Consider the following 12,912-nt stretch of genomic DNA (forward strand, 5'->3'; position numbering starts at 1 on the left):
TTTTTACGTAGTAATAGTTAGTATTTTATTTGTTATCCTCCGCATTTTCTGGCCTAACACGATCAGAAATGAAGACTTGTGGGACAAATGCCAGCAACTCCCGGTATGCAAGGAATAGCTCTGTGGCGATGGCGATGAGTCGGGCATGTTCTGCGAAGAGAGGATGGAAACGCTGCTCAAGTGGCGTTTCAATGGTAGCCTGGTGGGCGAAGGAGACCTGGTCGACCAACCAACACCTGGAAGAGGTCCATTGAAGCAGACCTTAAAAGAGTGGAACTCTCATGGAACCATGTCAAGGCAGCAGCCAAAGATACGGAGACATGGAAAACAACTGCTCCAGCCCTAAGTTCCACGAAGGAGTTAAAGGACTCCATCATCATCATCATCATTAACAGTTAGTATTCTATGGTTTAAACGATAAGGGTGCCTATTATACAACCTAAATTTCGTGCTAATTACCTACTTTATTTACTCTGATAAACAAAATAGCAGCTAAAGTGCTCGTATAAAGTTTACCTAGCGACGTTTATCTCTGGATCAGGTGTGAGCTGGCATAGATAACAGTTCTAACACTCAAGTTTATGTACTGGCAACTTGCCAAAGCGTTGGCTCCAATGTTTGCTGAAACTTGTTACGCCTTGGACAAAGGTATTCTATTACGGAGAGAGTAGGTGGTACCTACTCTTTACGTGCTTAAGAGGATGATTTGAACATACGCCATCAAAATTTAGGCGTTTTGTCATTTTGTCTCTGAGTAGAGTTTTGAAATATTAAATACCCAGCTGAGTTTGTTGTGGGCTCTTTTCAGACCTGGGTGCACTTGGAGCCCTCTAGCTTAGTTTTAAGTTTACCTAATTAATTATCACCACTACTTAGAACTTATATCATCTTACAAATCTAACAACTATCAAACTACCAAAAGGAGTATAGTACCTACTATTGACTATAAAAAGGTGTGCAATAAATAGTACCTACTTTGAATAACATATGATTTTGAGTTGAGTATTTTTCTGTTGGTTTCGCCACAGTCACTACTGAGACTACGAATCACCTAACATCTAATGTAATACAAATATAATTTATTATTTGTTGTTATATGTAGAGGCAAGAGAAATAAGCACTCTGTGAAAATTTCAGCTTTACCTATTATGGTTTATTAGACAACCCGCTAACCGATAGACAGACGGACAGATAGATGGATAGAAGGAAGACAGACGGACGGACAGCGGAGGCTTAGTACCTAATAGGGTCCTGTTGGCACTCTTCGTCGGAACCCAAAAAACGCAGCGATTCTATTACGAATTCAGTTCCCTATGTTTTCACGTCAATTATTCCGCTGCAATTCGTAAATTTCCAGCCAGCAGTCGGTTAGACTCTTGCAGAGAACACTGTCTTGTGTCGAGTACCTTCCGTACTCGAATAACGAATTAAATGAAATGAGCAGTTTATTTCTAGATTTTATATATTTTTTATATTACCGAACCCTTCGTGTGTGAGTTCGTCTCACACTTGACCAGTTGTTGTTTTTGTTGAGAAAAGTTCGTCAGCACGATTAAGGATCTATGACGAAATATGAAAACAAAACGTAGCAATTCTACAACGAATTCGATCCCGTGTGTTTTCATGACAATTATTCCGCCGCATTTTGTACATTTCCAGCGAGCAGCCGGCTAGACTCCTGCAGAGAACACATGTCGTGAGCTTCGCGTTATTCGAGTACCTTCCTTAAATGAAATGAGCAGTTCATTCCTAGATTTATTATTTTTATTTATATTACGGAACCCTTCATATGTGAGTTCGTCTCACACTTGACCAGATGTTGTTTTTTTTTTTGATAAAACTTTGTCAGTTTCGTCTTCGAGCTGTTCATTTCTAGATTTCTTATTTTTATTTATTTATACAGGGTGTCACCAGAACGCTAGCAAAACTGAAGACTGGTGATAGTACTGATGATTACAGATAGGGTACTCCAAAAAAAAACACTAAAAAATCTGCATTTTTAAAAGTTCACAATATTATATTGCAAATAAAACATCTGACTGACACCAGAGGTCAAAGATCGTTACGTAAATAGGCCACTCGGAGTCAATTCCGCCTCGTAGGTGGAACATTGCCCCGAATTTGCACGCTATACATTGCGGATTTGAAAAATACTAAATAACTAACACTGCTTGCCGTATCTAGATAAGGCGAATGATTATGGCATTGAATTGTGTTTAGGTAGTATAATAATTATCCTAAGTTTTGGCTAAGGTTCTGGTTATAACTTGTATTATACAAGTTCACTCTTGATTGTGATCTCGTCATCAGCATCATCTCCGACCCACTATTAAGTACGGGTCTCTTAGTCTGAGAAAGGTTTAGCCTCGATGGCCAAGAGCGGATTGATAGACTTCACACACCTATGAAAATATCATGAAGAACTCTCAGGCATGCAGGTTTCCTCGCGATGTTTTCCTTCACCGTTAAAGCAATGATCGTATTCATACCCCCATTAGGAGGCCGAAATTAACTACTAACTACGCACAAAGCTTGTAAGGTACAAGAGTAATTCAAAATGTGGAATTTGACCTTTAACTCAAACCTGTATTTACATAGAATTCCTGTAATAATTATGTACACATGCAATGAACTGTTAAGCTGGTAAGGGCGGAGTTCAATAGGGGAATCTCCGTCACCCGCTCCATACCAAGGCAGTTTGGTTCTCATTTGAATATTAACCAATCAAGCTCGATGTAATTTTGTTAAAACACGTTCTAGAAACTTATATTTATGTCCGTGGTATGCCAGTTTTCCGTAAAAATTACTAGTTTTATAATTACACGGCCTTAAAGATTTGTATGAAATATCTTGGGTCCGTGTAACTTCGAAACTGAATATTTTAACGGAAATCTGGAAACCCTCGGACAGATATAACTAGTTCTTAAAGGTATCTACAATTTTTTATATAGTTTGATTGCTTATTGAGCTTTTATTGAGTTAGTAAATGACAGCCAAACTACGTTTGTTTGAAAATAGACAAGCGCTTGGCTGCAATCAGACATGCTTGCAAGTGATAATGCAGCCTCCGAAGCGTGCTTGCGTAGAAGATAGTTATTCACTCTTGACTTGAAGGTAACTTATATGAAAATGGAGGGGAAACTGATGCCAGAAGGGCGTTCCATATCCTAACGGTTCGGATTAGAAACGAGGAGGCAAATCGCTTCGTACGTGTCCGTGGAATTTTGACATCGAATGAATGAATGAATGAAAGGTGAAGGAGGCCGTTTGTATGGAACGCACTACGAATAAGCCTCTCTTAATCTAATCATTTGAAATTCATTCGCGATCAATCGATCGCTGTGCAAAAACAAATTCGGGCTAGGTTTCAGCCCTCGAATTATTCAAATAATTCATTCAGTAATATATTTTGTGGACCACTCATTAATAAGTCAATAATTTGCAATTGAAATGCGACCGTCCATTGAAAATTTAAAATTAGTTTTAGAGTTGTGGTACAGTAGTACTAAATCACTTAGGTACCTACTATTTATAAATGCAAAAATGTGTTTCATTGTTGGTTTGTCCTTCAATTACGTCGCAACAGAGCAACGGATCGACACGATGACGTAACTTTTGGCATGAATATGAGAAATTAAAGTCCTGGGGAGTTACATAGGCTACCTTTTTATGCCGGAACAATGAAAAGACTGCACGGGATTTTTGAAAAAACCCAAAATCTATGCCGAGAAAGTCGCAGGTATCATAATGTAAGAGTAGATTCAAAAAAAAAAGAAACCTACATACAAATCTGAACTCATTATCAGACAAAACGGCTTAAAACGGTGTTATGTCAGGCTATGTCCAAAGTTCAAACGGTACAATTACAGAAAAGTTTCAACGGTTTTCATTGAGTTTTTTGGTGCTCCTGTAAAATTGAATTTCTTGCAATTACACCGTTTTCTTCGGCAGTTTACTTAATTAGTTAGCAACTTAATACTATTTGGAGCTACAAATTAGTTTACGTTTAACACAATACCTTCTAAAGACTTCAGAACCGCCCTCTCTATTAAATAATTGATAAATTGTCATGTTTTAAGATTTAATTTAGTCGTTAATTTATTATCTCGGCCAGGGGGTAGGTAATTAGCGAAGTTCTGATTAATGCCTCTAAACAAATTTAGAGATTGACCTTTAGGCGTCCTACTTAGCCACTAGACTGGAAAGACCTATATTCATTTTATGCTGAACAAATATTTAATTTCGTAACCACGTTTAAATTTATTTGAAAAAGATGAACATAATAATTTTACTCAAACTTGAACTTAAGAGGGGTGTTATAAGTTTGACGTGTGTATCTGTGTATCTGTCTGTGGCATCGTAGCTCCTAAACGAAGGGACCGATTTTAATTTAGTTTTTTTGTTTGAAAAGAGGCTTAATCGAGAGTGTTCTTAATCGAAGAAAATCGGTTCAGCCGTTTGAAAGTTATCAGCTCTTTTCTAGTTTTCTTATAGAGATTTTTGTGTCGGGGGTTTTTTAAATTTTAAATTATTATTTTATGTTGTTAAATATGTTTTTCTTTGAGAACTTTTAAAACATGTTCCCAATAAATAAATTTGTGTTTACTTAAACTCTATATTTATAGTTGCAATTTTGTATTCAAATACCTATTTGAGTCGGGGATATAATCACAGGCAAGAATAAATAGGCATTTTCTTGGCAAGCACGCTCTGACCTAAACCTCTCTGGCGCAGTGGTAATCGCTGTGGTCTTATTAGTAGGGGTCTCGGATTTGATTCCCGGCAGGGGTTTGGATGAGGGGTAAAAGGAATCGCTTCATGCGTGTACTTGAAATTTTGACTACGTAAGCGTGCAGACCTTGAAGATGCTTTGCGGTACGATAATAGAAAGGCGGAAGACCTTGAAACCTCAATAGCTCACGGTTAAGCGGACTGGAATCCGAAAGGTTGGCGGTTCAAACCCCACCCATTGCATTATTATCGTAACTACTCATAAATTAAATCAACTCAAAATCATTTATACAAAGAAGGTCCTATTGTACGTCTTTTGATCGTCTGAATTAGGGTCATGAGACCGGCCTGCTCGCGAAATTCAAATTTAATTTGGTTTTTTGCAATTTGTAAACTAATACGACAACGTAGGCTTATGGTTATTTTATTTGCGACAGTGGCAATATCATCCTCACAGGTTTATATAAAAATCTTTACTTGAAAAGGTCCAGTTTAAGAAATAAATTAAAGTATCAACTATTCTCACAAATTAGTCACCGTCGCAAATAAAATAACCATAAGCTTACGTTGTCGTATTAGTTTACAAATTGCGAAAAACCAAATTAAATTTGAATTTCGCGGGCAGGCCGGTCTCATGCCCCTTAAAACTAAAGCTACGAGGGTTCCAATCGCGCCCAGGTCTGAGAAGAGCCCACAACAAACTCAGCCGGGTACTCTTCGTACAAGCTTTACGCTCAGTTGGAGGGGTAAGGAAAATGTTAGTCATGGTTGAAACTTTAAAATAAATAAGAAGTACAAGTGTAAATTAAAAATTTTCAACACCCCCGACAAATCATTTTCAAATAAATAATTATGTATATCTAGGCAACGTCCATCTTGACAGCTTGACATTTTTCAATTGACACTTGAATATTATGAACCTAAGGGTTATCTAACCTTCTTTTCTACAAGAAAAGTAGAAAATAGCTGATAACTTTTAAACGGCTGAACCAATTTTTTTGGATTATAGCTAAGAACACTCTCGATCAAGCCACCTTTCAAACAAAAAAAAGTAAATTAAAATCGGTTCATTCGTTTAGGCGCTACGATGCCACAGACAGATACACAGATACACAGATACACAGACACACAGATACACAGATACACACGTCAAACTTATAACACCCCTCTTTTTGGGTCGGGGGTTAAAAAGAATGTGACTCACCACAGATCTCACTAGCAGCTCGATCGTGAACCACACATTACAGAGGAGTTCTATATAGAAGAAGGCCACGTGAGGCTGTCCATTGTCTATCCAGGACCTGGCTACTGCTGTGCTGTTCTCATCGTAGCTGTCCAGGGGTACAGGCTCCAGGACCCGCAGGTCAGGATGCGTCTTCAGACAGAAGCATAGCACCGACACGCAGATGAAGAACACAGATATGCATGATATCACCTGCAACAATAGAAAAGTCTTTTGGAGATCCTTAGATATGCACAGTACTCTTCACTATAGTTTCATTCTCGTAGTTCGTTTTCTCGTCTTGTGTTACAGGCTTTTTAATAATCTAAATATATACCTACAAGTGTAAATTAAAAATTTATAACACCCCCGATAAGTGAAGGTTACAGTAACTAGAAAAAAGCTGATAACTTTCAAACGGCTGAACCGATTTTCTTGGGTTATAGCTAAGAACACTCTCAATTAAGTCATCTTTCAAACAAAAAAAAAAACTAAATTAAAATCGGTTCATTAGTTTAGGAGCTAGGATGCCACAGACAGATACACAGATACACACGTCAAATGTATAACACCCCTCTTTTTGGGTCGGGGGTTAAAAAGGAAAAGTTGATTACTGTTCTATCAACGCATAGCTCAAATTATTGAACGGATCAGGCTGAAAGAAATGCAGATAGGTTATGTATAGCGTAGATATCCTCTAAGAATAGATTTTTGAAAATTCTATTCAGAAGGGGGTAAAACAAGGATTATTTTAATTTTTGTTTGTATAGTCCACGCGGAGAAATTGCGAGCACAAGCTACTAAACTATAAGAGCTGCGAAAATTAGCAGCTAATGAAACCTCTTATCCTACCTTTTAAAATTTTGAAAAAAAAAAAATTTCAGGGTACAGGTTTTCCTGAACATGAAATGTGAGAGAGAAAAACCTTTGGTTAACCTCCATGAGTAAGAATTGTGTACGTAATCACGTTAACTTGAACATTCAAATAAGTTATGCTAGAGCCTCAGTAGGATATAAAGAAAAATCTTATTTCCAGAAAAAAATGGTAGGTACAATTATAACAAAGATGATAGTCTTGTTCTAACAAAAAATATATTTTTTTTGAGGTTACCTTTGACCCAATAAGAAATAAACCAGTAAGTATCACTATTTATCACGTCATCCGACGTAAAAGAAAAATGATTCTATTTCCATTTCGGAGAATTTTTCGGATCCGCAAAAATCAGCTTTCGCGGACAGGAAGCCGGGTCATCGATCATAGTATTCTGTGACGGTCCATTTCTCTTAAAATGGTACAATTGTAAGGAAAAAGCGGAGCAAGAAAACTTAAAAAATATTCATGAAAGGAAATGGATATAGAATAATAAACTGGCTGACTTACATCCATACTTTTTTTTTCAATCCATACTAATATTATAAATGCAAAAGTGTGTCTGTCTGTCTGCTACCTTTTCACGGCCCAACAGTTTAACCGATTCTGACGAAAGGTACATGGTTAGTTTATGTCCCGGGGACGGACATAGGCTATTTTTGTCCCAGAAAATCAAAGAGTTCCCACGGGATTCCGAAACACCCATCCGCTTAACCGATTTGTATGAAATTTCGTACCCAGGTAGCTTGCGTCCCTGTAATTGACATAGGCAATTTTTTATCCCGGAAAATCAAACAGTTCCCACGGGATCTTTAAATACCTAAATCCACGCGGACGAAGTCGCGGGCATCCTCTGGTACTTAATAAAGGCGAAAGTATATCTGTTTGAACTGATTTTAATGTTTGATACTCTATATAAAGTGAAAGTCATTTATACAAATTGGGTACTATTGTACTACACTTTCGATTTGTCAAACAATGATGTAGTGGTGATAATTAATTGCGTTAACTAAAAACTAAAGCTACGAGGGTTCCAAATGCGCCCAGGTTTGAGAAGTCACAACGAACTCATATAAGCTTTTAACCCGGAAAAATCGAAGAGTTCCTACGAGATTTTTATAAAACTTAAATTCGTGAGATGTCGTGGGCTTCATAATATATTACAATTATCAGCTCAAATTACTGGGTCTAGAAAATAAACTTGCTCATACTCTACTCTCCTCAATTACTACACAGGAGCGGGTCCTGAGTATAGTAGTCAGTAATTTATTGATCAATGGATGTCAACACTGTGTGGTTTATATATTGAAACGTATGAAGATTAAAATCCCATCGTTTTGAGAAAAGATAAGAGAGTGTGATAGGTTTAATAAAACTGCCACATCCCTTCCCCCTTAGACTACCTCGTCAATTAAAGAAACAAGTTTTAAATGTAGAAACTCTTGGAAACGAAACTTCTTAACGGCCGTTTATTATCTAAAGGTCAAAACGCAAAAATAATGCGGCTATGAGATAAACATTGAGTGGGCAGTGCCATTAGAGTAAACGAGTTCCGGGTACATGCATTTTTTTCAAAGATTAGCGCTTGGCAGCTATCAGACCTGCTGGCAAGTGATGATGCAGCCTAAGATGGAGCGCGCTTGCCTAGAAAATGCTTAAGCGTAATAATATTATATCGAATACGTAAGTTTTGCCTTTACATGTCCCACGATACTTAGTTCACGGATTTTAGGAGGGGTCTCTCCGTCACTCGCTTCATACAAACGTAGTTCGTCTCTCATTGAAATACTAACCAATCATAATCAATGGAATTTTGTAGAAACGTTCCGGGAACTAATTAATATCAGTATGGCTGTGGTTTTCCAGATTTCCGTTAAAATATTCAGTTTCAAAGTTACGCGGTCTGAAAAATTCACATACAAATCTTTGAGCCCGTGTAATTTTAAAACTACACGTTTTTAGAAAAATCTAAAACACCACAGGCACATATACTAGTTTCTAGAATATTTCTGCAAAATTTCATGGACTTTGGTTGCTTAATATTCAAATGAAATTGGAACTACGATTGTATGGAGTAGGTAAGTGACGGAGAGAGCCCTGCTAAAGCATTACGGAAATCGCGACCTCTTATTATTTGAGTCAACCACCACTTTACGGTAACAATTTGTCAAATTATTGTGGCGCAAATACTCACAGAAAATACGGGCATTCTATGTGACACTGTTATTGTATCCTACTAATATAATTTCACGAAGCCCCAAAACACTTGTTTACTTCTAGTTCTCAAGGTCTTTCTCGCTTTGTGTTTCGTAATAATGGTGAATATAAATTCAAAACAAGCAAGCCAGCCCCGGCTTCTTATACCTGCTTCCCACGGTGCGTTATATTGCGGATGGACGCGGACCAGCAGGCACCGACACACCAGGTTAGCGCACGTAGACACGTCGTCGTCGTCATTGTCCGAGCCTTGTGCACGGTGCTTGGCCGTACGTCGTGCGTGATAATCCGAAGAATCGCGCACCGTGGGAAGTAAGTATTATGGGTACACAGTGTAAATACGTTCAGCACCAACGCCTAGGGTAGGACGATCACCGTACATAATTTTAATTCAAATAAAGTGAAATTGTTATATTTATTTGTTTTATAGAATAATCGAAAATTACATTCGCTTACTAATCAAAGCCGGTGATATTGCCAACACTTTTTTTTAAGGTTTCTTAATTTCTTATGAAAATGATGTCATTACATCAACGTAATGGAGTGTTAAATCTTGTACTTAATTAAGTAGTATAATGTTATGGGTTACGAAGATAAATTTATCATCAAATAAACAATTCACTCTGAGTGTCCCTGAATTGACAAACAAAATAAAAAGTTTATGAAATTCCAATTTCTATTTATTCGGTTTTAGCTCGCTTTGAATAAACGGTTCGGTATACTAGACTCGGGATTTTCACAGCGTTTATTTCCATTTTCGCCGATTATTTTTAGTACCAGTAGGATTTTAGAATTTAAAAAAATGAAAGTACATCAAGTATAAATCACAAAGCTGTGATAAATACAAAAACATTGAATACGCCCTTACATTAGGGCTGCCATACGTCCCGGTACACCGGGACATGTCCCGGTCTGAAGCATTGTGACCCGGTCTGAAGCGCTCTGTCCCGGTGTCCCGGTCAGTAAGTTAGTTGTCTGTTTGGTGTTAGGGCGTTTGTCTACCGCCACCATCAACGAGACGGCAGCGAGAAACAAACAGTGGTTGGGGTCCAAACCCGCCCCGAAATTCCATACAAAGAGAAATCGTTTCTAAAATGCATAATAGACTAGTTCTCGAATTTACGAATTTATCAATCTTATTTAAATATATGAAAAATCTGCGCTCGCTTCGCTCGCGATTTTGTGTTGTATTAGTTGATGCCCGGATTTTCGTTCGCATTGATTTGTGTATTAAAAAACCCCATGAGAACTCTGATTTTCGGGATAAGTGTTAATATTAGATAATAAGATAATATTTTTTATAAGTGAAAGCACCACTGCTAAAAAAGTTTGTTTAAAGTCTTCTATCTTATAGAAAAATAATACTTACTCGTAATATGAAAAATGTTTGTCAGACTCTCTACGACTTTGTAGAGCTTTGCTATAAGCCTTTGGTTAAGACTCCTTCACTGGGAAACTTGAAATAGATTTTCTTCTCAAAGTTAATAAGAACTTTGATAATAATAATAATTGTTTAATAGTTTGGTGCGATTTTGTCCCTGTGAATTTAGGTTTTTAAAAGATTTCTCGTAATCTTTAAGAGAGAATCTATAGTACGCGACAGGTCGAGATGGCAATCGGAGTATTTATTTATTTATTTACTATAGTACCGCCCACAGAGTTACACATTTAGATTAAATACATATTGTTCCTTAAATTCTAGGGCTCTTATGCAACTCCACTTACGGGCAGTCACAGCATGCATTAACATAAACATAAGTCGTACAGTAAAATATAAAATATAATATAATAGCTAACCTAAGGACTATGAAAAAATACCTAAGTTATAAATTTTAAAAGAATATAATAAGATGGAAATTAAGTTAAAGTAAAGTTAAGTTAAACTAAGCTAAATTATCTAAATCATCTAAAATACAATATAGGTACTTACGGCTAGGGACTGACACTAATTATCGTTGTCCAATGATTTGAACAACTTGGCTTGAGTATGAAGCGGGAGCACGTCACCAGCACTATCCCGCACCCGGTTGGCGCGGAGGCGCGGGTGCGGCTGTGCAGGACGTTTTGTACAGGCATTTTGCTTCGATTTTCATAATTTTCAGGGACATGACGTGACCTTATATGCAGCAGCGCATTTGTTAGTGTTGTTGTTGACCCACGTCAATAACTGGATGGGTGACCAACCTTGGAGGTCCTAATTTGGTATTTTCTGTCACTTCGGGTCTCTACAGAGCTATTTTCGTACCCTAACGTTTGATGGTAATCTTTAAACTAAGTAATCGATATTGAACTCTGTTGAGTCGTCCTATGTAGAAGGAACTGGGAGCCCTTTTTCTTAATTTAGACTAGTGCTCGGTTGCAATCAGACCTGCTAGCAAGTGATGATGCAGCCTAAGATGGAGCGCGCTTGCCTAGAAGTTGCCTATTCACTCTTGACTTGAAGGTACCCATATTAAAATGTGGAAGGGAAAACTGATGCCGACTGATGCTGATGAAGCCCACTGCATTATTGTACTTATCAAGAAAACCAGTACCATTATAATATGATTAACTAGCTGACGCCCGCGACTTCATCCGCGTGGATTTAGGTTTTGCGAAATCCCGTGGGAACTCTTTGACTTTCCGGGATAAAAAGTAGCCTATGTGCTAATCCGGGATATTGTCTATCTCCCTTCCAAATTTCAGCCAAATCCGTCCAGTGGTTTTTGCGTGAAGGAGTAACAAACACACACACACACACACATACATACAAACTTTCGCCTTTATAATATTATATATATACTAGCTGATGCCCGCGACTTCGTTCGCGTGAATGTAGGTTTTTTAAAATCCCGTGGGAACTCATTGATTTTCCGGGATAAAAAGTAGCCTATGTGCTAATCCAGGGTATAATCTATCTCCATTCTAAATTTCAGCCCAATCCGTCCAGTAGTTTTTGCGTGAAGGAGTAACAAACATACACACACACACACACACACACACACACACACACACACACACACACATACACACACACACACACACACATATAAACTTTCTCCTTTATAATATTAGTGTGATAGTGTAATAGTGTAATAATAATAATTAATCCTACTGCTAAGGGTCGTAACCCCTACCCATTATAGATAGGGTTCCCGAATCTTAGTAATAACGCAGAGAAGGCAAATATTTTGGTTACCAATAAAATACGAATTTTAATACCAAGTTTTACAACACAACCAGACGTGTGACACAAAAAACACAAAAGTGAAACAGTACACGGCCATTCGGGTTTATTACCTACCTTTGTGACGAACAGAAATGGGACCGACAAAAAATGGAGAAAATTTTAGCTGTGGAGTTAGACCAAAAAACTGGTAACTGTAAAAGCCGTATATGTCACAGCATACAAACGGTAGGTACAATTTAACTTTCGATTTTGAATGGATAGGTACAGCATTTTTCGAAATGTAATTCCCTAAAGGTCAACGCAAACGGACGGAATCTATACCTATATGTAAACCCCAAACTCAAAATCATTTATTCCCTAAAGTAGGTACTATTGTACGTACCTCTTGATGGTCATAATTGTTAGATTTGTAAGACGATATTGTGGTGATAGTAAATTACGTAAACTTAAAACTAAAGCTACGAAAAGGAAAATCTCACTGACTGACTGACTGACTCACTGAGTGATTGATCTATCAACGCAAAGCTCAAACCACTGGACGGATCAGGCTGGAATTCGGCATGCAGGTAGCTATTACAACGTAGATATCCGCTAAGAAAGGATTTTTGTAAATTCAACCCATAAGGGAGTAAAAATAGGGTTATTATACGTAGAGGTTATGGAGACTCAAACCTTTCTGCAAGCAAAAACACGTGAGAGTTC

At 37.6% G+C, this 12,912-nt stretch overlaps 1 protein-coding gene across 1 annotated transcript in view; it reads right to left on the bottom strand.

Moving 5' to 3' along the window:
* The window catches only part of LOC123873688 (potassium voltage-gated channel protein Shaw-like), a 150,681-nt gene that overhangs the window by 51,308 nt on the left and 86,461 nt on the right, over positions 1-12,912 (bottom strand). Inside the window, exon 5 of the mRNA XM_045918667.1 lies at positions 5,936-6,166. Coding sequence (XP_045774623.1) covers positions 5,936-6,166 — 231 coding nt within the window. The remainder of the gene's footprint in view (positions 1-5,935; positions 6,167-12,912) is intronic.

This window comes from Maniola jurtina, chromosome 17, assembly GCF_905333055.1.
Source record: "Maniola jurtina chromosome 17, ilManJurt1.1, whole genome shotgun sequence".
In the NCBI taxonomy this organism is placed as follows: domain Eukaryota; kingdom Metazoa; phylum Arthropoda; class Insecta; order Lepidoptera; family Nymphalidae; genus Maniola; species Maniola jurtina.